General features: G+C 41.4%; 1 protein-coding gene across 1 annotated transcript in view; it reads right to left on the reverse strand.

The window, feature by feature from the left end:
• Nucleotides 1-22,379, reverse strand: part of ppp1r12a (protein phosphatase 1, regulatory subunit 12A) — an 82,506-nt gene that overhangs the window by 47,827 nt on the left and 12,300 nt on the right. Inside the window, exon 2 of the mRNA XM_034673304.1 lies at nt 3,706-3,836. Within this exon, the coding sequence (XP_034529195.1) occupies nt 3,706-3,836 (131 nt within the window). The remainder of the gene's footprint in view (nt 1-3,705; nt 3,837-22,379) is intronic.

Consider the following 22,379-nt stretch of genomic DNA (forward strand, 5'->3'; position numbering starts at 1 on the left):
TTTGCTGTAATACTAGCCCATGCTGAGGCTGTGTTCATGGGGACTACTGGAAGCAGACTTGCTGGGTCTGGGAAGTAAACAACACTGAATTATCTCCTGTTTGTGAGGACATGTTGACGAAGCTGATCATTTCTTTGCATCATTGTTCAAACCAACAGATGGTCGGAGCTTTCAGTGATATATGTTTAGCATTTGTTGGACTCATGAAAAGGGAATTCAGAATCATTTTCAGGATTACAGAAAGTCTCACGAGCGAGGAAAGAGGATTTCTCCACTGCTGATTCTTTAAAAATGAAATGAAAATTCCTGATTTTGCTGAGCTCTGAAACTACTTCAAATATTTATGGATATTTACACAAACCAGTACAAAGTCTTCCCCTCAGAGACATAAAAACACAGTGCTGGGAAAAGGAGGCTCATAGAAATATCAAAGTCTTGTTATGTGTGGGAAACCCGATGAACTTTCATTAATTCCCTGTTCTGAAGAGATTTCTGCTGGAAAATTCAGATTTGGCTTTTTCATTACATCAGATAAGTACTGCAAATTAAGAGGGCCGCAGGAGGGATTGTTGAGTGGATTTCACAGGATATGGTCATATACTTTGGTCTTATTCACATTTGAGTCCTTTTTGGACATTTAGCCCGAGAGAGAACCTGAAAGAGTTTATTTGGAGTTTTTCTCTCTTAGAAATATCCCTTAATGTCTAAACAAGAGACACATGGCTACATACACAAATGTTTTAAGGGTGTTAGTCCTCAAAGTGGCCACTCTCTCTTCACTGTTTTTGACTCCACACAGAGTCTATGCTATTGATAAAGACAGGAACCAGCCCCAAAAATATTCTTAAAAACAATGCTAGCTCCAGACTAATCCTTCTACCCTTTAACATCCTTGTATATTTCCTTCATTCCCAGCACTTTTGTACAAAGATAATGTCTAACTATTCTGCGTTTCTGTATAAACTTTATCATTTAATTTATCTTATTTGTATTTATATCTTATTTTATTCCTTCTTCTATTCATATTTTGACTTTCTTACATACTGTTTATAAGAGCTCTGTAATGACCGAATTTCCCATTCTGGGATAAATGAAGTATTTCTGATTCTGAATCTGATTCATCTCCTTGTAAACATCATGAAGTAAATGTAAGGTATGTAGTAAAACAATATATTTTGCTGTTCAGCTTCCAAAGGTGGAGATAAGGGCCTGTGTCCACTGACTGCAGTTTTGGGCTTGCAGCGCCTACTTCCACTCAGCATCCAAGGGGCAAAAACACCCTTGGTATCAGCTGTTTTTGTTGCACTCAGTCCTCTCAGGTGAGAAGGAGTTAGACTTTTGAGACCATTACGCTTTCCAATGTCACTTTTCTATCGCAAACGAATCAAGATCAAGAAGGGGCGAGACCTCTAAAATATCTACTCCGTCAACAACAATGGCGGAGGTCTGTACTGAGGAGAGACTAACTACTCTATAGAAACAACTTCAGGGTTTAGTCTGCAGGTCTAGAGCTGTTAATAGCTGCTAATGTTGAGACATGATTCCCGCCAGGTGTTATTTTTAAAATCTTCTTTGTAAAATTGCATCAAACAGAAGCAAATATGAAGCATTGGTGCAATTTAACACTGACAGTCACCACTAAGGCAAGCAGAAGTGCTTTGGGACTACTATTTTGACTTAGCAACATTTAGCACCAGTGAGATACGCTTTAAAATTAAGATTGTGAGTGCTGCCAACATAAAAAAAATGCTTTTAGTGGACACAGGCCCTAAATCTGGAAAAAGTGGGACTATTTATTCAGGAAGACTTCTCTAAACTTGTTTTTATGTGTGTCTTAATCTTAATAAAGAGGTATCACAATTGAAAAGCCATGCAGATTTTTCCCAGGTAAATAATTTGTACCCAAGCTCCATGTTTATCTTCCTGCAGCTAGCTTCACTCGTCATTTTTGGGAAAACCTCAGGAGGAGGTTAAATCAGTAGCCAGGCTTCCTGTAATGCAACTCAGAAGTAAAGCAGGTCACAGCACACTTCCAATATGCTGAACAATGAGAACAACTGAGCCCCTTCAGCTCCCTTTAGCCTCTTTAAATATCTTCAGATAACATCTGTGTTGTGTTTGCTGCTCTCAGAGCTGTCTTCTTACCTGAAAAGGACTAGAGGCAGGACTGTGCTGGAGTGCAACGTTAGAGTTCCAGATACAGTGTCTGATAGAGATCTGCCCAGATTTGATTACATCATTTTTAACAACGTGTCGGAGATATCAGATGGGCTGCTGCTGCTGACAAACTGTGCTGAGGAATACTGAACAGGGCTAACTAATTCAAACATTATCGCTTCGGCAGAGTGCAATATGCAGGTCACAGATGCTGCAATTTACAGCTAATTATTTCACATTTTGAACATTTAAGTGCTGTAATTATGCAGAGGACAGTCTGTCCTGTAAGTCAGAGGACAATCTTGCTTTCCAGATGCAAGACGAAACATGTTTGGTATTATTTTTGGACCCGATGAATGGAACATAATTATGATTTTCATCGTTTTTTAAGAGAGAAAATGAAAATAATGAGACAAAAAATTTAAACTCCTGCTAATTATGGATGACAAACCAATCAGGATTCATCAAACTACCCAGAAGAAGTTTTCTTTTTTCGTCTCTTGGAGCTAAAACTTGATAGCATCTAGGGATGTAATTGATTGTTAAGAACTTACTTGAACACATTTTTATGTTTTAGATTTTCTCTCACGTGGAACAAACATCATGTTGTCTCATATTTGGTTCAGCTATCAGGGAGGTGTTTCAAGTTTAAAGCATGTTTCGATTTGAATCAGCTGACTGAAGGAGTGACACTCAGCTGGGGGCTGCGGCTGAGTGACAGGTCTCCATGAGCGCTTTTTTTCTCCGCTGCCAGACTGATAATGACCCGGTAAAATATGTTTCTGTTCAGTTCCCTTGTTGAAGTCTGAGCCTTCACTTTTATGAATGTGCGTCCGCTGAGATTATGAGCCTGCTTCACACGTTGATATTCAGCATGTTTAACATTTTGAACGCCTCAATACGATCCCTAGCTAATCAATACTGTCAGTTATATACATTGTGTCATGAAGGAAAATTTGATTCAGGGGAAAAAAACGCATTTGGAATTGTTTTTGACATGGAACACGTTTATGTTTTCTTCATGATTAATCGATAATTGATCGTTAACATTTAATACTTGAACTTTACATCCCTAATAGCATCCAATTTGTTGATCATGGCATGCTGGCTGAAAAAGGATCATCTCTTTTTCCAAAACAAGGTCGATTAGAAATCTAAATCCTACTTTATGTAGCTAAAGAATTTGATTAAAACGCTGCACTAGGCCAGACTGCGAGTGCATCAATCTTGCTAGCACTCTAATAAAGACAGGGGTCACAAATGGGGGTACGCAGAGGTGACACCAGAGTGCAGGACTCAGCTGGAGCGCAGCCATGTCAGCCCTAATGTCACTTTGTGCTCGACAATCTAAATGACATTGCGCTGCACCTGTGTTTTTGTTTTTTTTAACAGTATCACTGCTCAGACGTCGAGCTTCAGACTGCGAGGTGGTGCAATCACAAAGACAAGCTTCTGAGAATAATGTAGATAAAAACAGGATGAGGAAGCAAACCAGATGAAACAGATAACTCTGCTTCTGAGAAACTGAGTCTTCTTCTTTGGACTTACTCTGCTATGTCTAGGTATCCGCAGGAGGCTGCAGCGTGGAGGGGGATCCAGCCCTCATTATCGGGCTGGTTGATGCTGGCTCCATGCTCCACGAGGAAAGTCACCATGTCGACGTTGTCATCTATGCATGCCTGCGAGACAGAGAGAGAGAGAGAGGCAGGTTAAGGTCACTGCAGAAGCTGGAAATGTGACCTGCTCTGTGTGTCTGTGTCTGTGTCTGTGTGTACGTGCATATATGCATATGTCTGATAGAAAAGCCACGTGCGTCCGGATTCGTCAGAGAATTTTGGCAGCCGGAGCATTCCCAAAATGCCGGCACATAGCAGGGGAGCTTTAAATACCACATAGCATAGCACTGCTGGTGGAGGCATGGAGGTGCTGCTGTGTGTGTCTGTGTGCTTTATATATACTTTCTGCAAACCCTATCATTTGAAACACTTCCACAGGCTGCTTGAACTTCACTGAAGTCACGTTAGCCGGATGTTTCCTCAAGAGTGATGAATCGAGCTGTAAACACAGAAATAAAACAAGCACTCTTCTTTTTATTCGCCAATACATCCAGTTTGTTTTCTTCAAGTAATCAAGGACCGGTCTAGTCCTTCGTGGTCAGGATAAGCTACAGATCTAAGGATGAGAGGCACGATGATGTGCCTTTAAAAGGGAGGTGTCCTTCACAGAGAGATCATTTGTGTGGAAGGAAAGTGGAGCAACTACAGGAATCTCTGGAGTGACACTAACTGGAGCATTTTTAGTCTCACACATTCAGCCTGTTGTTGTTTCTCTTTCTATATTATTTTCACTTCCATCTAGTCGTGGCAGGAGGTTGTGGTTCTGCTCAAAGTTTCTGGTTCCTGTTGCCACGTTTGACAAGTTTTTCTCAGTGCTTGATTATGCTGAGTTCATGTATTTTTTCTGTGAATAATAGTGTGACTAATTTCCTAATCTGTTCAACAGAAATTTGAATTCCAGCTAACCGACTAGTCTAGAGGAAAGAAAACTCCCAGAATAGTCACAACAGAGCCGAATGTATCAAACACGGCTAACAGTGGATCACAGAGTCTGCAGGTTAACGTCCTCATGCCTGTGCTGGTTCCTCATCGCTCTGGTGGAGTGGTTATTTGTCAGTTTAACCAGAAACAGTCTACATACAACTTTGTCTCCATTTACTAGATCAACAGACTGACTAATTGATGATTTGGAATTAAGTTAAAGCTCCTGTAAGAGACTTTAAGTTTGGGTTGATTTTGGCGCCCCCTCTGGACAAAATGTGGAGATTCAAATCTCGTCTTAGACATGTGCAAGTTGTTACTTGGGATCCCTTTTTGAACTATCAACATTCTCTAGATTTCACCTCTAATAAGGAGGATTGATACGTGCAATTTTAACTTTATTTTATTTAATACTATTTTTTGTATTTTATTATTATTTTTTCCTATTTATTGAAATCATTATTATTTTATTTTATTTATTCATTCATATATTTATATTTTATTATTATTATTAATATTATTCATTTTGATGTAATTGTTGAATGGCCTTGTAGTGGGTGATGGGTGGGGAAGGGAGTCAACATTCAGATGTGACAATTGATGTTTATTCCATATCTTTTGTACCTTATGTTGTATATCACATTGTCTGACTAAAATGTTTAAAATCTTCTATAAATAAAGTTGAAAAAAAATTATAAAAATCTGCAAGTTGTGTTTTCCTGAATGCCTTTAAAATGTCTCATTACAATCAGTCTATGGTGTAGAAAATGTAAAATGTAAAAGCTTGTGTGGTGCATGCCGGGTATCACCTCATGTGACATCTACCCTGCAGCAGTAGTAACAGGCTTTTAAAATAACTATAAAGGAAGAATCAGTCTACTCTTTTATGGTCTAGTTTGCTTTGGTAGCTGATAACAAGCAGCAACAAGCCCGCCTCTTTACGTCACACTCGCTCGACAGCAGTTATGTTGAGTTCAACATTTCCAATATGCCCGCTGCTGCCGATTGGCCTCAAAACAGTGCTTCAGGAACAGATGGGTGACGTCACGGATACTACGTCCATTATTTATACAGTCTATGGCTCATAAGGAAGTGTTAATACTAATTTCAGTCAGTTTCATTCTGAGTTAAAAACTCCATACAGGAGCTTTAAATATTTCCCCCTCATTTTTTTTATGTTTTAAGACACAAAAGAATATATACTCAGTATTTCTGCAAGCAGTCCGCCCACATAAACACAACGCCTCTTTGATAATGATTGGCACATCCTAGACTATCCAGGGGACAGACCACGAGGAGGCTGATAAACCACTTTCTGGAAATGAAACCAAATATGACTGATGATGGTGTGAAAACAAAAAGAGAGATACCCGCAGAAGTCAATAGCTGCTCTCCGTGGGAGGCGTTTAATTCGAGATCCTCTGACTCATCCAGTGGGAGGTGTTGTAGATTTACCTCCATTGAGATGCAGAGCTCTCGACAGGGTGGGTGTACGGTGGGTTTCCGATTTACATAAAGTCAAACCAGCCAAGGGCATATCTTGAGAATTTATACCACTGGGTGTTTATCATCTAGTAAGTTATTTGGACGATCATGTGTGCGATTTTTAGCCCAGAGAAAGTTGCAAATATTTCCTGTGCATCGAGGGACACAGCAGCTTTTCTTGGCTTCACACCGGAGAGGGAGCAAGCTGTCAAAGAGGTCAGATTTCTACTTAACAACCAAAACAACATGGCCGAGGAAATGCAGCCACAGAGAGCCTGCAGTGCCCTTTTTATTCAGGACACACACACACACACACAAGGGTCAGGTGTTACCTCAAATAAAAAGATGCACAACAAGGTGAGCAGGAAAGCAGTGTTTAGATTAGAACCGTTACCTCTAAGTTAGATCAAAACCAAAAGTCAACCCTGCCATCTAAACCCCTCGACCCCCACAGCCTGCTCCATCTCCCTCTCTTTCCCTCTCTCTCTCTCTCCTGGGGTTGCAATGACAACAAAAGCGTTGTCAAGAGAAACAGACACACACCGATACACACAGCGGCCTCACGTTCAGGGCACACGACTATCTGGCTGGAATCCTTGTCCAAATTTGGGCCGTTTACAACCGCCGTACATGGCCAGAGCTGAAGAGCGCACTGCAGAGGCCTCACTGAGCTTATCTCACAGTGTGTGTGTCTCTCTCTCTTTGAGTGAGTGTGTGTGTGTGTGATCAGGCAGAGTTTCTCCAGGTGCAGATGGACGCTCCGTTACTGGGCAGATGAGAAAAGAGGATATTATTTTGAAAGTGTTAATGTGAAATAATGTAACCATGTGGGTTTGTTAGCCGGGCGTCTCTAGCATGTGCAAATAATGAAGCAATTTGCCGTCCCAATCTAAGTCCACGATTCAGCAACAATATGAACATCGCCATAACGTTACGAATAAATGATCCTGAGCCCAATATCTAGTTTAACAGGGAATCACTCATCATTATCCTTATATGGGCATAAGGATGTCACAGCATTTGATTCTTTGATACTTTTCAACACCTCACGCTCTAAAATAATCAAATCTGTGTTCATTTTTACATTGGATAGTACAGAGAAGTATTGAAGCTCATGAAAGAGACACATCTATGTTATATATTTAACATAAAGATGTTGTGATGGCCAGAGAGAGCAGCAGTGGATGAGTTACTAGGAAAGAGAGTGATCACGGCGAATAGAAACAAAGAGATGGAACAGAAAATAATAAGTTATTTATCAGTATTTGGAATGATGGGGGCCGAGAGTTAGGGTTAGTTATCGGTTGATTTTTTAACATTAATCAATGAATCAGACTTTATTTTTAAAGCGCTTTTCATGCAATTATATTGTAACACAAAATTCTGTACATAACAACAAATTAAAGAAGATTAAATTAACAAATATATACACAAAATAATAAGATCCTACTCCCAACCCCAACCCACAATCTCAATGTTAAATTCATGATATATGCAATATATATATAAATAAATATAAAAAATTGTGAAAATTGAAATAATAATAATGATAATAATAATAATTGTAATGTTAATGAGGAATCACTGGAGGTAAAACAAGATGTTAAAACTCCACTTAATAAAATGAATTAATAAAATATTTAAACGCTAAAATATTAAACCAGTAAAAAATTTAATAATAAGATGCTATACTAAAAAAAGTGACTAAAATTTTAACTAGATAACAAATCCATAAAGTAAGGTGAATTAGAAATGTTATAAGAATAAAACTCGAGACTGAGAAAGGTCAGTCTTATCATGGTAGTATCACACGGATGTTTACATTCTGATAGTGTCAACCCCTAATAGGTAGTGATCATTTTGGCCCTAATTTACTGATATGCAAAGGGGGTGAGGTCTTTGTTTTCACCCTATAGTGGTACAGGAGGACTGGATGCTAGACTAGAGAACTAGTCCTCTACAAACACATCTTACAGCTCTGTACTTTGTCTGTAGTCGCCTCTACTGAATTGTAAGTTTTCAGTGTCTTCTCCTTCTTCAGCTAACATTGCAAATGCCACTAAAGTGAAGCGCTTCCTTCTTCCTCAAGATCAATGATGACACTTGTGCAAAGTGTAGATTGATGCTCAAACTGCATTACAAACACAGTGAGGAAGCATCAAATCTGAGTCCCCAAAGAGTGGAAATGTATTGCAGTTTTTTCTATGACACATTTTGTGCTAATATGCTCAAGCAGACTTAATCAGCCTGGACTTGGTGTTTCATGTAGCTCTAGATAAAATGTCTTTTTCGTGGAGGAAACAGAAAAGGATTGCTCCTCGCCTCCCGTCTGAAAACTGCCCTCCTTACCCTCGTCTCAATCCTCCCCCTCAGTCAGCCCCTGTGTGCTTATTATCTCTTCAAAGTCCTCTCCCTCTCTAAGAATGGAAACAAGCCCCTTAAGGCGAACTCAGCGCTGGCTGTGACCTCCCTCTTCACTACGTCACCTCCCTCCTTCCACCTCCTCCTCTGCCGGCTCCTCCCAGCAGCTAGCAGAGCCCAACAAAGGTAATCCCTTAATGGCTGTAATTGTCCGCGGTTGACAGGTGCCGAAGTGACAGTCTGCATCAAGATTATGTGTAGCGTAGTGGCCAGAGGGACGGCACAAAGACGGGGAGAGCTGAGAGAAAGTACTGTAGCATCCTCTGTATGTTCTGCAGAAGAGGGAGGAGGGGCGGCACGGTAGCAGCCGAGAGTTTCCCAATCCTACGTTGGACAAACATTAAGCTCTATTGTTCATTAGGCAGAGTAAGTGACTCAGAGTAGAGGAGTGGGATTGAGGTTATATGCGAGTTATTTAAAGAAACAAAGTGGGTTCAGTCCTGTCTCGCACATTACAATAAGCCTACTGATTGGCGTATAAGACCCGTGCAGAGCTCGCAGCGAAACATTCAGACGTGTAGTGACTCACTTATATAGACGCGTTGCCATTTAAACCTGTTTGGCCAGTGTGTGTTTGAGAGGGGGAGAGGAGATGAGGTGCTGTCATGACTGAAGGCAAGACGATGGATAGCATAGTAAAAAAAAGAAAGGATGAGAAAGACATGAAATAAAACAACAAGGGCGGATTATTAGCACAACTATCCAATATCCAAGCTGGCTACACCAGAGTACAAAGTAATCTAGATACATAAGAGCTTAACTGAAAATTGCAATGCCAAAATGTATAAATGTTGGCTCACAAACAAATGTGATGATGCATTTAGCAGAGCTGGAAGTTAAAAGAAAAACAAGCTAAAGAATAAAAGGCTTTTTATAAAAAAAAACTGTGTTTAAGATTAAATATCTTTCAAAGGGGCTGCAGGCTGAGCTGCAAGTAGCTTTTTTCTAGGTGCTTTCCTTGTTTTAAAGTCATGTTACCTTAACTGTCTTATCAAAATTAAGCAGTTCCATGTTAGAAACAGTGTTTATCCTTTTTTTTTTTTTACAGGTGATAAAGTGTTTCAGGGGGCTGCAGGCTGAGCTGCAACTAGCTAGCTTGTTTGCAGGTCATGTTTCCTTAAGTGTTTCTTTCTCACATTGTTTATATGGTGTCGAAATACAGCTGTTTCACTTTACAAGACATGGCCTTGTTGTTTTCAAGAAGACAAAGCATTCCATGGGGGCTGCAGGTTGAGCTGCCGCTAGCTAGCTTGTTTGCAGGTCATGTTTCCTTTAGTGTTTCTTTCTCACAAGGTTTTATAGTGTTGGAGTAAAGCATTACAATGCAAGAAACAATGTTCCTCCGCATTGTCAGGTGACGATATTTCTCTGGGGGCTGCAGGCTGAGCTGCCACTAGCTTCTTTGAAGGTTCTCAGCTTTACTCCAACCCTATATGAACATTAAAGGAGTCATGACCTGAAAACAAGCTTTTTTTCTCCTAGTTTTAAAGGCAAAAAGCATGTCAGGGGACTGCAGGCTGAGCTGCCGCTAGCTAGCTTGTTTGCAGGTCATGTTTCCTTTAGTGTTTCTTTCTCACAAGGTTTTAATAGTGTTGGAGTAAAGCATTTCAATGCAAGAAACAATGTTCCTCCACATTGTCAGGTGACGATATGTTTCTGGGGGCTGCAGGCTGAGCAGCCACTAGCTTCTTTGGAGGTTCTCAGCTTTACTCCAACCCCATATGAACATTAAAGGAGTCATGACCTGAAAACAAGCTTTTTTTCTCCTAGTTTTAAAGGCAAAAAGCATGTCAGGGGACTGCAGGCTGAGCTACCGCTAGCTTCTTGCTAGGTTCTTAGCTTGTTTTCAGATCATATGTCCTTTAGTGTTTATTTCTCACAAGGTTTTAATAGTGTTGGAGTAAAGCAGTTCCATGTTACAAACAGTATTTCTCCTCATTTCAGGCGACCAAATGTTGCAGGAGCCCAGAGGCTGAGCTGCTGCTAGCTTCTTTCTAGGTTCTCAGCTTATTTTAAAATGTCATGTCTCCTTTCGTGTTTCTTTTTCACATTGTTTATATGGTGTCAAAGTAAAGCAGTTTCACATGACACAACTGTGTTTCTCCTCGTTTTCAGGCAACAAAGCGATTCAGGAGGCTAGAGGCTCGGCAGCCACTGAAAGGTCATGTCATCTTAAGTGTTTCTTTTTCACAAAACAATTCAAAACTAATGGGTTTGGTATTTAAGACGGGCAAAAAAAAATACTGAAAAAGCATGAAGGTAAAAACTTGTATCACTTTGATGCATTTCAGTGGTTTCCAGGAAGCTGCAAACTGAGCTACTGCTGCTACCTCAAGCTAACTGAGTAAAGTGTTCGATCTAGTCGACTTATAAAGCTTCATAAATGGAGAAAGAATTAGTGGACTTGGAATTAAAGTGGGGTCAACACCCAGTACTTGTTTATATCTAAACTTGATTGTTTCACATAAAACAAAAGACTTAGACTCAGGTTGATGGCAAGATTTTCTAATACATCCTTTAAAAAAACAAATTCATGTATAAATCACTGACTGGCTCACTGATATGTGGACGTTACATCAGAGAAATCCTCGATGCATCGGACTCCTGGACAAGTCCTCGCCGTCCTTTCTGATAGGAGGATACCTCTAATGGAAGCTGAGGCTTCCGGGAAGCCGATGTAAAAGTTCGAGCACTAAACGAATCAATAGACACAGGATGCTTCATTTGATTTGTCGATAAGAGTTAAATGTATGCTGTGTTTCAGGCTTCTGCACACAGCTCTGCGTATCCATTAGGGGTTGACGGATGTGGGTAGAAAGAACAGGAGAATCTCGTATGTTTGAGAAGAAATCAATCAAAACTGAAAAGTAAACGTGAGACAGCAAGTAGGGACTGTAAAGGCATTTTATTTAAGACTCAGGAGGATGAAGTGACAGACTATCTAATGTTTGTATCTGAAGGAATGCACAGAGCAGCAGGATCTACTGTAACGCTTCAGCAGAACGTATTTGATCCCTGAGGTTGTGACAGAGCACTTTGCTTCGTATTTCACAACACAGGACAGCTCGCACTATGTTCCTTTCCAAGTCCTCAAACACTGGCTTTAAAATCTCTTCATGTGTCAGCTGGTTTACTCTGATGGGAACCCGTTCAAATAAACATCAGACAGACGTTACTGGACGATAGGTTTGTATTTGTCAAGAAAGAAAAGGCTTCAAGTGGCTCTTTAAACGTGCAGTACCCAAAGAGAGAGAAACACACATGGCCTTACATTTGGAAAACAACCTGTTGGAATCTCATTAGTCTTAGTCTTAATCCAGCCTGATAAAAAGGAGACATAAATGTTAGATATGCAATGTTCAAACGCTGTAAAAACTTCACACACTCGTCAATTAGCTGCTCTCAACTTGGACTGATTAGCTTCATAAACCTTGGAGAACCAGTGGGGATAAATAACGAGAAGATTAGCGCAGAAACAATATAGTGTCCCTCTTATGCACCGCTCTAATCCTGAAATAATATGGAGGAATTTGCTAACGCCCGCAAAGAAGATGGGCTAAGCCGTTCTCTGAGCGGGCCCAAAAATGTACCCATGACATGCACCTCAGAAAGAAAAAAAAAAGAGGCCGGTCTGGAGCCATGACGACAAAGCCAAAAAGGGAACACGGGTTCAGAGCTGGTCGGGCTTTTGAAAGAAACATAAATAAATAGAGAACAGACTTCATTATGGAGCACACGGGGGTTTGCTTGGACAGCCCGGGAAGGCGGCGCAGAGAGCAAAGCACTGAGAGACGACTGATGTTGGACGGAGCGTCTCGAGGTGCCACCTTTCTTTTTTTAACCTCTCGCAGGGATGACTTTCTGCTGCTATCTGGTGATTCTCACGGCCTGTTGTGACAGAGAGACGTGTCCTGTAGTGCTAATAAGGGGAAAGTCTCATTTTGAATACCATTCCAAACCAACCAGTTGTAGAATACATAAATAAATAAATATAAAGACCCGTGTTGGGATATTAAATCACTCACTCAAAACTGTGGCTAATATGTTTTGACATAACAACATAAACCACATTAGATTACAGAGATATGAACTCTCCAAGCGGCAACCTACGGCCATGAGAATCAAAGCCAATGCAGCAGTGTTAAAAACTGTACAGTTCACCGAGTGCCCACTTGAGGCTGGCTCCAGAAGTACCGGAAACCACATGCACACCAATTCAAAAAAGCTGATCTTTACAGCAGAAATAAACATGTTTACAGCCTGGTACAAAAAACGAGTGTAGTCTGGATAGCTCATTTATCGATCGGAACACACTGTACGGGGAGTGATTTTTTTCATAACACTGCATTTTTTGGAGATATTAAGAAGACGAGTTTTCAATCATGAGAGGCACAGCTGACTTGATTGACAGGCGGGCACACTGTAGCTGTTGGCGAGGAGGCTCAAAGCCCGCCTCTTTATGTCACACTCCCTCGACAGCATTTATGTTGAGTTCAGCATTTCCAATATGGCTGCCGCCGCCGATTGGCTTCAATATAGTGCTTCAGAAACAGACAGGTGACGTCACGGATACTACATCCATTATGTATACAGTCTATGGGTGTTTCTCAAAGATCTTTAGGTGCTCCCCTAGTCTTAATCTGACACCAACGTAAACACAACCATGTTCCAATTTGCAGCAGCCCAACACACTGTCACCTGCTTTTAAACCCTACATAATGTAATATGATAACATCATCAATGATTGTACAAATTAATGACACACGGAGGAAATGTTATGTCTTCATTTTAAAGATTAAAGCTCCAGCTACTATAGTTTTTGTGGGATCAATGAAATGGGCGTCTGTTTTAAAGTTTGAATTGGTCCAAACTACTTGACGATCACAAAAAGTACTTAAAACATTAAGATTTACATGTCATTGCGTAAAATGTCAATGTTGGATATCCACATTCCACCTCCATCCCAACAATAGAGGTCATGATGAGCTTCAATCAATTAAGCAAACTGAAGTACCTTAATCTATAAGCACAGGACACAAAAACACACTCCCTGGCTGCTTCCCTTCAGATACTGAACTCTGACATTGCTGTAAAGGAGTAAAGCTACTGTGTGTGTATAAAAAGGGTACGTTTATTATCTTCTGGCCCATCATGTTGAGAGATTCAGGCTTAATTTAGCAGCACTCCACATCAAGGAGACACTTGAACACCCCTCCCCTCCTTGACTTCCTTTAGCAGCACCCTCAGACGTCCAACTCGCGCTCCCCTCAGAAAGAAGCTGCTGCTGTGTCTCCTTCATGTTGAGCCGCTGAGGGTGGCACGAGCAGCCAGCTGAGCTTACTGTGTGCACTCGTGATGGTAAACAATGCCAGGACTGTCAGAGGATGCACAAACAATGAAGTAAGGGTGGTCATTCAAGGCATCAAAAGGGGTTTCATGCCTTGATTTGCCTTGGTTCTCCTTCAGTGTTCATTCCTCACTAACAAGATGTCTCATCTCTCTGGTAATAAAGAAGGTAAAACTCTTAATACGGCACTTTCACATAAATAAAGAACCTGTCCTTCATTCTTCAACGGGTCTTGGAGGCTGTGAGCTGAGCTACCATGTACTTTAGACCGCCTGCTGTCTGAATCTATCACCTAGTTATACCAGCTTAAAAATGTTAAATATAAGACTTGATTACTCTGATATTGGAGATGGATGTGGTTTTTAGTTAAAAAGGAAAATTTTTATTATCATTGTTTATTTGGATTGGCATTATTCTATAGTTGTTGTTTTTTTTTTACCATTTGCACTTTTTTTTCCAAATATTAACCAATTTATTCTGTTGTATTTTCAATATTATTTATATTTTATCTTAAATGTATCATGTATCATTTTTATTTTTTTTACCTTTTGCACTTATTTATTTTTTAAATATTAACCTATTCATTTTACTGTTTTCACTATTATTTATTTTCTTATTTATTTATATTTCAAATTGTTATCATTTAATATTATTGCTATTTTACCTTTTGCACTTATCTATTTTTTTAAATTTTAAACTATTTATTTTATTATATTTTCACTACCATTTATTTTCTTATCTATTTATCCTTTATTTCAAATTATAATAATTTATAATTTTTGCTTTTTTTCCCCCATTCATTTACTTATTTTGTTTTCTTATACAAAAAAACATGACTTGCTTTAAAGGTTTACATTGATCTTCCCTATATAATGTGTAAAAATTAAAATAAACCGATTTTTGAAAAAATAAATAAATAAATAAAAAGAAGAAGAAGAAAAACAACTTTCCTTCTCTACGCTCTTTGGTGGGTTTTGGGAGGCTGCAAGCTGAGCTGCCATGAGCTTTAGCCCGTGTGCACCTGCATCTATCATCTTGTTATACCAGCTTCATAAATGTAAAATATAAGACTTATTTACTCTGATATACGACTTGAATGTGGTGCTTGGCTGAAATGAAAACCCTTCGTCTCTCTACGCTTTAAGCAGGCCTTGGGAGGCTGTGCATTTGTGTATATTTCTATCCTCCATGTAAAGGTCACTCAGATAGTTTGATTCTCCTGGTGTTGTTCAGCTTTCTGCACGGTTCAGGTTTGCGCTTTATTTACCAATGGTGTTGAATGGAATTTCCTTTGTGGTGCTCCATCGTAGAATACTGTCATCCAACAGAGACGTGTCTTTTCAGAAACAATGTCCAGATTCTTTCGGGATAATCCGCAGACCTCTCTGTCAACAGTTGTCATAAAGAACAACTGAACTTTCAACTGAATAAACAGTCCCCGTGAAAACTCTGCTCTGGGATTATGCAACAGTCACTAAATGTAAAACTAATACAGCAACAAACCGAGAGATTATCGCCGTGAATGTTTGCGGCAGCTGTTCAAACCTCAGAACCCGCAACAGGGTTTCTGTAGGATTGTGATCTGGATCACAGGAACAACAAACCGCACAGAAAAAGCTTGGCATGTTGAGAGGAAAGGTGATACCACTTCCATTTTACTCTCGAGGAATTTTTACAACGTTAGAGTGTGGGGAGGAAGGGGAGTCAGGACCGCCAGAGCTCTCTAGGTATTACAGTGGAAGGATTCTCAAATATTTCATGTACAAAACACACAGAGAGACGAGAAACTGTGCTTCAGGCGTTTACAGTAGAGCCAACGAAAGAGAAAGACCGGTTTCCTCCCATATAAAGCAAAAACAAAATCTGCTTTTCTTCCCCCTTCGCTCTCTAGAAGTATACAATCCTCTCTGCAGCCACCTCACCAGTAAGCAGTAAGCAGCAGAGGCCCTGGACTAGCATACCAGTGGAGAAATTCCCAGATAAGTAATACTCCTAGCCTTGGGGCTTCAGGCATCAGCGCTTTGGCCACTCCTCGCGGGGCTACGTCATTGGCTCAGAGGCGCGCAGCCACTTCCACAAAAGGAATTCCTTCTTGCCGCCTGCATGTAAGTATGAGTGCGTTATGTGTCTGTGTGTTGGACTGATCTGTCTCTGAAATGAAGAGAAAACGTAGAAAATAAACCAAACAGGACGATGCAGACGTAAGATTAAACCAGGATGAGTGAATCTATATTTGAGGAGGCTGGAGAGCTCATGTTGGTGCTGTAAAGTGGTGTGTTTTTGTCCGTGTGTGTGTGTTTGTGTGTGTATGTTTTCGGCAGAGACAAAGAGCTCACAGCTCCTGTGCTATTGGCAGGGTTCATGAGGCCAGAGGGTACGAGGGGGAGGGTTAGAGCGCTGCAGGGCGACCAGCTGGGTCCCTCCACTAGATGAGCTCTGTTGGGAGCTGTAACCAGACTACACACACACACACATATGCATACGTACACACACACACACAGCTTCAGCCTTCAGCGCTCCTGCTACTGAGGACGACCATATATGGCCCTGGGATTCCCATGGAAAAAGAAGACCAGGATTGAGGAAGAGAGAGAGAGAGAGGAGGGGGGAGAGAAAGAAAATGCAGTGAGATTGTAACTGTATGTTTCACTTGGGCTTTTCGCTCGGCAGCCAAAACAATAGCCCCACTTGAGAGCCAAATTAGTTTCCATGTGAGGGGTCCAAAGGCGAGAGGGGGGTGCCGGGATGGGGGGGCGGAGGCAGAGAGGTCATATAGCCACGGAGAGATGGCAGAATACAACCTCTGTTGATATTTCCATATAATAGAGGCCTTATGTGGAGGCTGCTATACGGAGGACAGTAGAAAGCTCAGTCAGCACTCACTGACAGTCACTCCACTAAAGAGGCATTGAGAATGGTCCACACTGCACCCCCCCTCCTCTCTCCTTTTTTTTCCCCCTGCGTACTGACACCGTGTCCCCACTCACGCCAACCAGCGCTGGACCTCAGAGGTTAAATGGATGGTGTGGGTGCCAGGGTCTGCCCAGCAGGCATTCTCCCAATTTATAGCCATTAGAGCACAAATATGGATCCACAACAGAGTATCTCTGCAGCACAATGTGAGCTGGAGTGCTAGTGTCACGCAAAGACCAACGCTGATTCAACTAAAGGGCATCATTAACTAGTTTCACATGATCAGTGCAGCAGCAGTATGTAATCTTAAATCAGTCCTGAACATCTATTTCTATCGGAAGCCGTCCCACATCTTAGCCCTGGAGTTTTATTTAAACATGTCGGGTGGTTGTGGTTCGGTGGTGGAGTTGGTTGTCGCTCAATCAAAAGGTTGAGAACCCGCAGTCACATACCGAAGTGTCCTTGGGCAAAACTCTGAACCTCAAATTGCTCCAGTTAGCTGTGTGTGAATGGAATCTGTTAATACTGACGGTCTCCTACAATAGCATCGTCCAGCACAACGCTATAAGTACAAGTTCATTAGCCATTTAGAATGTTTAGCACTTGTAAATTACAGATGTTTAAAATGTATCTGAAATGAAAAGATTAAAGCGCTTTGTGTGTTTAGGAAGCTGATAGAGCTACAATCAAAACAGTCGCCAACAATGACGTCACATCTCTTGTTTAACACCTGCCTGTGTTGTTAAAAGTAATCCGAACAAGGGGCATGGACTTCGCCTAATGATTAAGTTGCACACCCATGTAGCGGGTGGCCCAGGTTCGAATCCAGCATGTGGCCTCTTCCCAAGCGGCAACCTCCGGCCGCGAGAATTGAAGCCAATGCAGAAGTGTTAAAAACTGCAGTTCCTCGAGTGTCCACTTGAGGCCGGCTCTGGAAGTACCGGAAACCACATACACACCAATTCAAAAAAGCCGATCTTTACAGCAGAAATAAACATGTTTACAGTCTGGTACAAAAAACGAGTGTAGTCTGGATAGCTCATTTCTTGATCGGCACACACTGTACAGGGGGTGATTTTTTTCATAACACAGCAATTTCGAAGATATTAAACGTACGAGTTTTCCATTATGAGAGGCACAGCTGACTGGACTGACAGGCGGGAACACTGTAGCCGTTGGCCAGGAGGCTCAAAGCCCGCCTCTTTACCTCACACTTGCTCAACAGCAGTTATGTTGAGTTCAACATTTCCAATATGGCTGCCTCCGACAATTGGCTTCAGAAACAGATGTGTGATGTCACAGATACTACGTATGTTATTTATATAAAGTCTATGGTCATTCCCTCACTCTCTCCTACACTATCCACAGTCCTCTCCTCTATAAATAAAGGTGTAAAAGCCCAGAAAATATAACTGAACTACCTTCGTTCCGTTAGCTTACACCGCTATTGTCTTAATAAAGAGATTACGTTCATTTTAGTGCCTCAAAAGTTTCAGACGCAAAACAGCATTCTTTCAAACTCGCTCTCAACGTGATAACACATAAGCTGCCTCTCTGTTGTTTTGACCTAATGTAACGGACATTAAACAAAGCTTATGTGCATCAAGTTGTGTACAGTGTTATGTTGTCAGACAGTCGTTTCCCCTGTTGGCTTCACACATGGCATGTCCGACTGTGTGTAAGGGGCGAGGGAGAGAAAGCGTGCTGCTGTACACAACCATGCTAACATTTGATGTGTGACACACGAGGGCATTGTGACAGATCTGGAAATTATGACCATTTATCAAATATGAAAATGGTCATCAATTCCCTCCATATCAGGTAAATAAAGAAGCAATGCAGCACTTGTACTTGTGTGTTGTGTACTTGTGTATTCTCATGTCAGTGCGAGAGGCTTGTGTCAGTAATAAAGAAGAGGGAGTGGAAGAAGCAGGCTCACTAGTGGAGCCTCAAAGAGGAAATGAGAAAAATAAACAGCCACTTCCTGTTCCTCTCTGGCCTGAAATCTCCAACACCCTGATCCCTCCTCCCATCACCACCTCGGCGCGGAGAGACGAGCAGTACACCCCCCTTACTCGACCTGATACCACAAGGTACCGCCGTTTAAAACCGCCAGCGTCAGACACAAAGGGATCTGGATGCAGATTCAGCTGCCTTGTTTGATGAGAATTTACGATCAATAATTAACATCAGCAGCAGCAACAAACATAACCAGTGTCCAGAGATGATATATCACTCGCTTCATTTTTACACCACATGGTTTATGGAACGTCGACCGTCATGTCGCTGCGTTGTAATGAATTTCCAGCTCCGTACGCAGCTGGATGAGAGGCTGTGCTTCATTAAATATTCATTACACAGTCTATTAACATCTCAGCTTGATTGGACTCAGTGACCGGACACTTGTGCTCAACAAAACATGGAGATATAACTCATTGTGAGGGACGGTGTAACGGCTGCATTTCAGGATCTGTTGTTATTTTTCAATCAGGCAGGTTATTAAAATTTGAGGGGTTTTGTTTCCTGCTATTAACAATAAATAGCAATATATATGGGTTACAAATCCCTATGTTGTATTATTGTGATACTGAATTATCTAAAATGATATCCCTGTCCATTTAAAGTTACTAACCATAGACCTTTCTGGAGTCCCTGAGCTCCTTTGTCTCGTAGGTTCCTCTGAATGTGCCAGACTCCAGCTGCTACAACTACTACCATCATCTCTCTCTCTCTCTCTCTCTCTTATTCTCCTCTATCCCTCTTTCCAACCCCAACTCGGTCAAGGCAGATGTCTGTCTAGCATGAGTCTGGTCCTGCTGGAGGTTTCTGCCTGTTAAAGGAAGTTTTTCCACACCGCTGTAATTTGCTAAATAGTGCGAGGTGCAATGCTCCTTATCATCACTCTTTCTCTCTTATTCTCCTCCATCGCTCTCTCTAACCACAACTCGGTCTCAGCAGATCTGTGTCTAACATGAGTCTGGTCCTGCTGGAGGTTTCTGCCTGTTAAAGGAAGTTTGACCTCACCACTGTAACTTGCTAAACACTGCGAGGTGCAAAGCTCATGGTGGATTAACATGAGATAAGACTGAGTCCTACCCTGTCTTGATGTTGGGTCTCTAGAGGATGGTCTAGACCTGCTCGGTTTGTAATGTTTGTTGTGATTTGGGGATATACAAATAAAGATTGATTGATTTATTGATAAAAAAAAAAGAGCTACAACGCGATAAACATCAGTGCCTTGCATTCACTGAGGCCATACAAGCCATAAGACTGTCATGGTCCAGGCTCATTTACTGACCTTGCTTTTTGTCTGTATGGAGAATCACTCACAAGAAGGCTAATGGGCTAGCATCCCAGCTAACAGGAGGTTCATTTACTCTCACAGAAGCTCACGATGAAACGCTATTCGATAATCATTGGCATCTATTCCAGGATTATTCGAATAATCAGCGTCTGTCTCGATCTTTATGTCGGTGTTTCTGTGACACGGCGTGGCATGTGTGTTTACATGTCACAGCCATGCTCAGTCTCTGGAAATACGTGTGGTTGTGTGAGATTCAGAAATGGAGAAAATCACTGCGATTGTTGCTGATGTTTTCTTCTTCTTTTTCTATTTAATGCAGTTAGCATTCTTCTTCATTTACAACCAGGCACCGGTCAAAAAAATGAAAATTTTACTTTTAAAATGAGAAAAAGGGGCACTGGTGGTCTAGCGGTCTAAGCGCCCCACATACAGAGGCTACAGTCCTGGTCGCAGGGGTCGCCGGTTCGATTTCCGGCCAAGACCATTTCCTACATGTCTTCCCCTGCTCACTTCAGCTGTCCTTTCAAATAAAGGCAAAAAAGCCCCCCAAAAAAATTTATAGCTTTAAAAAAAAAGAGAAAAAATTCTAAATAACTTTGATTTTTACAAAGTGAACGAATATTAGAATATTCAAAAATCATTGCACGTGACATCCCTAATGAAAATCATTGCCCATCAAGTGAAAAGCAGCAACATGAGCTTTAAATGCCAAATCCTTCTTTTATGACCCTTATTTAGAGAAATGAATGTCATTCATTTTTCTTAAAAGGATGTTTTTGAAGCTACTGTCCAATCAGCAACAGATCAAGTCATAAAGTATTCTCTAAACATAGTTCAACGTGTCATCATGTGCTGTCTTTGAAACGGTCCAGTCACAATGTTAACCTCTACCCCTCATTACGTCATCTGAAGATGCAGCCGTTTGGAGAATAAATGGAAAGAATGTGACCTCACCCTCGCACAGACAACAAATGGACATGCGCTCTTTGCCTTAATTGTGCTCGCCGCTCTGGAAGACAATGAGGAATTCACAGAGTCTCCGCGTCCAGGTGTTTTCACTTCAAAAACACAGCCCGTAAAAAAAAAACACCCAGCGTGAGGCATGTGACTGCCGCCAAGCAAACAACAGCGGGACGGCTTCAAGAAGACCTGGGCTTAAGTGGAAGACAGACACTATGTGCCACGGGGTGGGAAAAAAGAATGAGCTGAAGTCATCACACAAACATTTCACAGCAGCTCGATACTATGCAGGGCCTGGAGAGGGGGCAGAGGGAGGGGAGAGGGTGGGCATGAGTTTGTTATGGTCAAGTTATCAATCTGCTTTTAACTGAAGTCTCTACAAGCTGCTGCAGCGGACGTCATCAAACACATTCAGGAGGGAAAGAGATCAAAACAGAAGCTTTTACTTTTCTAATTCTGCAGTTTCATAGATATCCCAATGTAACACAACACACTGATAACATGAGGTCAGAGGGACTTAAACAGAGCACATCAATGAGCTTTTAAGGCAAGGTCAAGTCCATAGCCTTGCTGTTGAAATGCAGCCAGCCCGGCTCATATACGTGGCAGCAGGTTTACTCCACTGAGGAATTCTCCTTACGACCCCAGGTGAACCAGTTCCAACCTGCAGCAGCAGCAACGCTCATCTGAAATACTTCAGAGAGTCCTCACTGTTCCAGATCTTCCAGCAGGACGGCCTCTGGCATTTCATCCCTGCTATGCATTAGCAAGCCAGGTTCATGAAGAGAGCTGGGGTGCAGAGTGGAGTCGTCTGAGCCATGTGGGACTGGACGACAGTGAAGGTGCTTTCTGGAACTACGACTGGAGACCACTCACACAACATAAATACGACTTTCTTAAAAATAATGTAAAACTAAAACTAATTATTTCCTTTGCATTATCAAGGATAATCCACAGACGGCGTGTGTATTTGCAGAGGTCCATATTTTCTAATTTGCTTATTTTAAACATTTGGTGCGCGTCTGCTTTTGCAAAGTCTTTTTGCGCTCCACAGGTCAAGCCTGATAAACATAAAAGGGACCAGGTGACATCGCTACCTCTTTCCTCTGCTCTCTGCAACAGATATACAGTCAATGCAAAGGGTGCATCTTTATTAGACGCTTGAAAATCTGTATTTGCTAACCTGTGAGCGAGGAGAGTAAAGGCTGATTTATACTTCTGCATTGAATCGACAGCATAGCCTACGCCAGAGGTC

This window comes from Notolabrus celidotus, chromosome 21 (genome assembly GCF_009762535.1).
Source record: "Notolabrus celidotus isolate fNotCel1 chromosome 21, fNotCel1.pri, whole genome shotgun sequence".
Taxonomy (NCBI): Eukaryota; Metazoa; Chordata; class Actinopteri; order Labriformes; family Labridae; genus Notolabrus; species Notolabrus celidotus.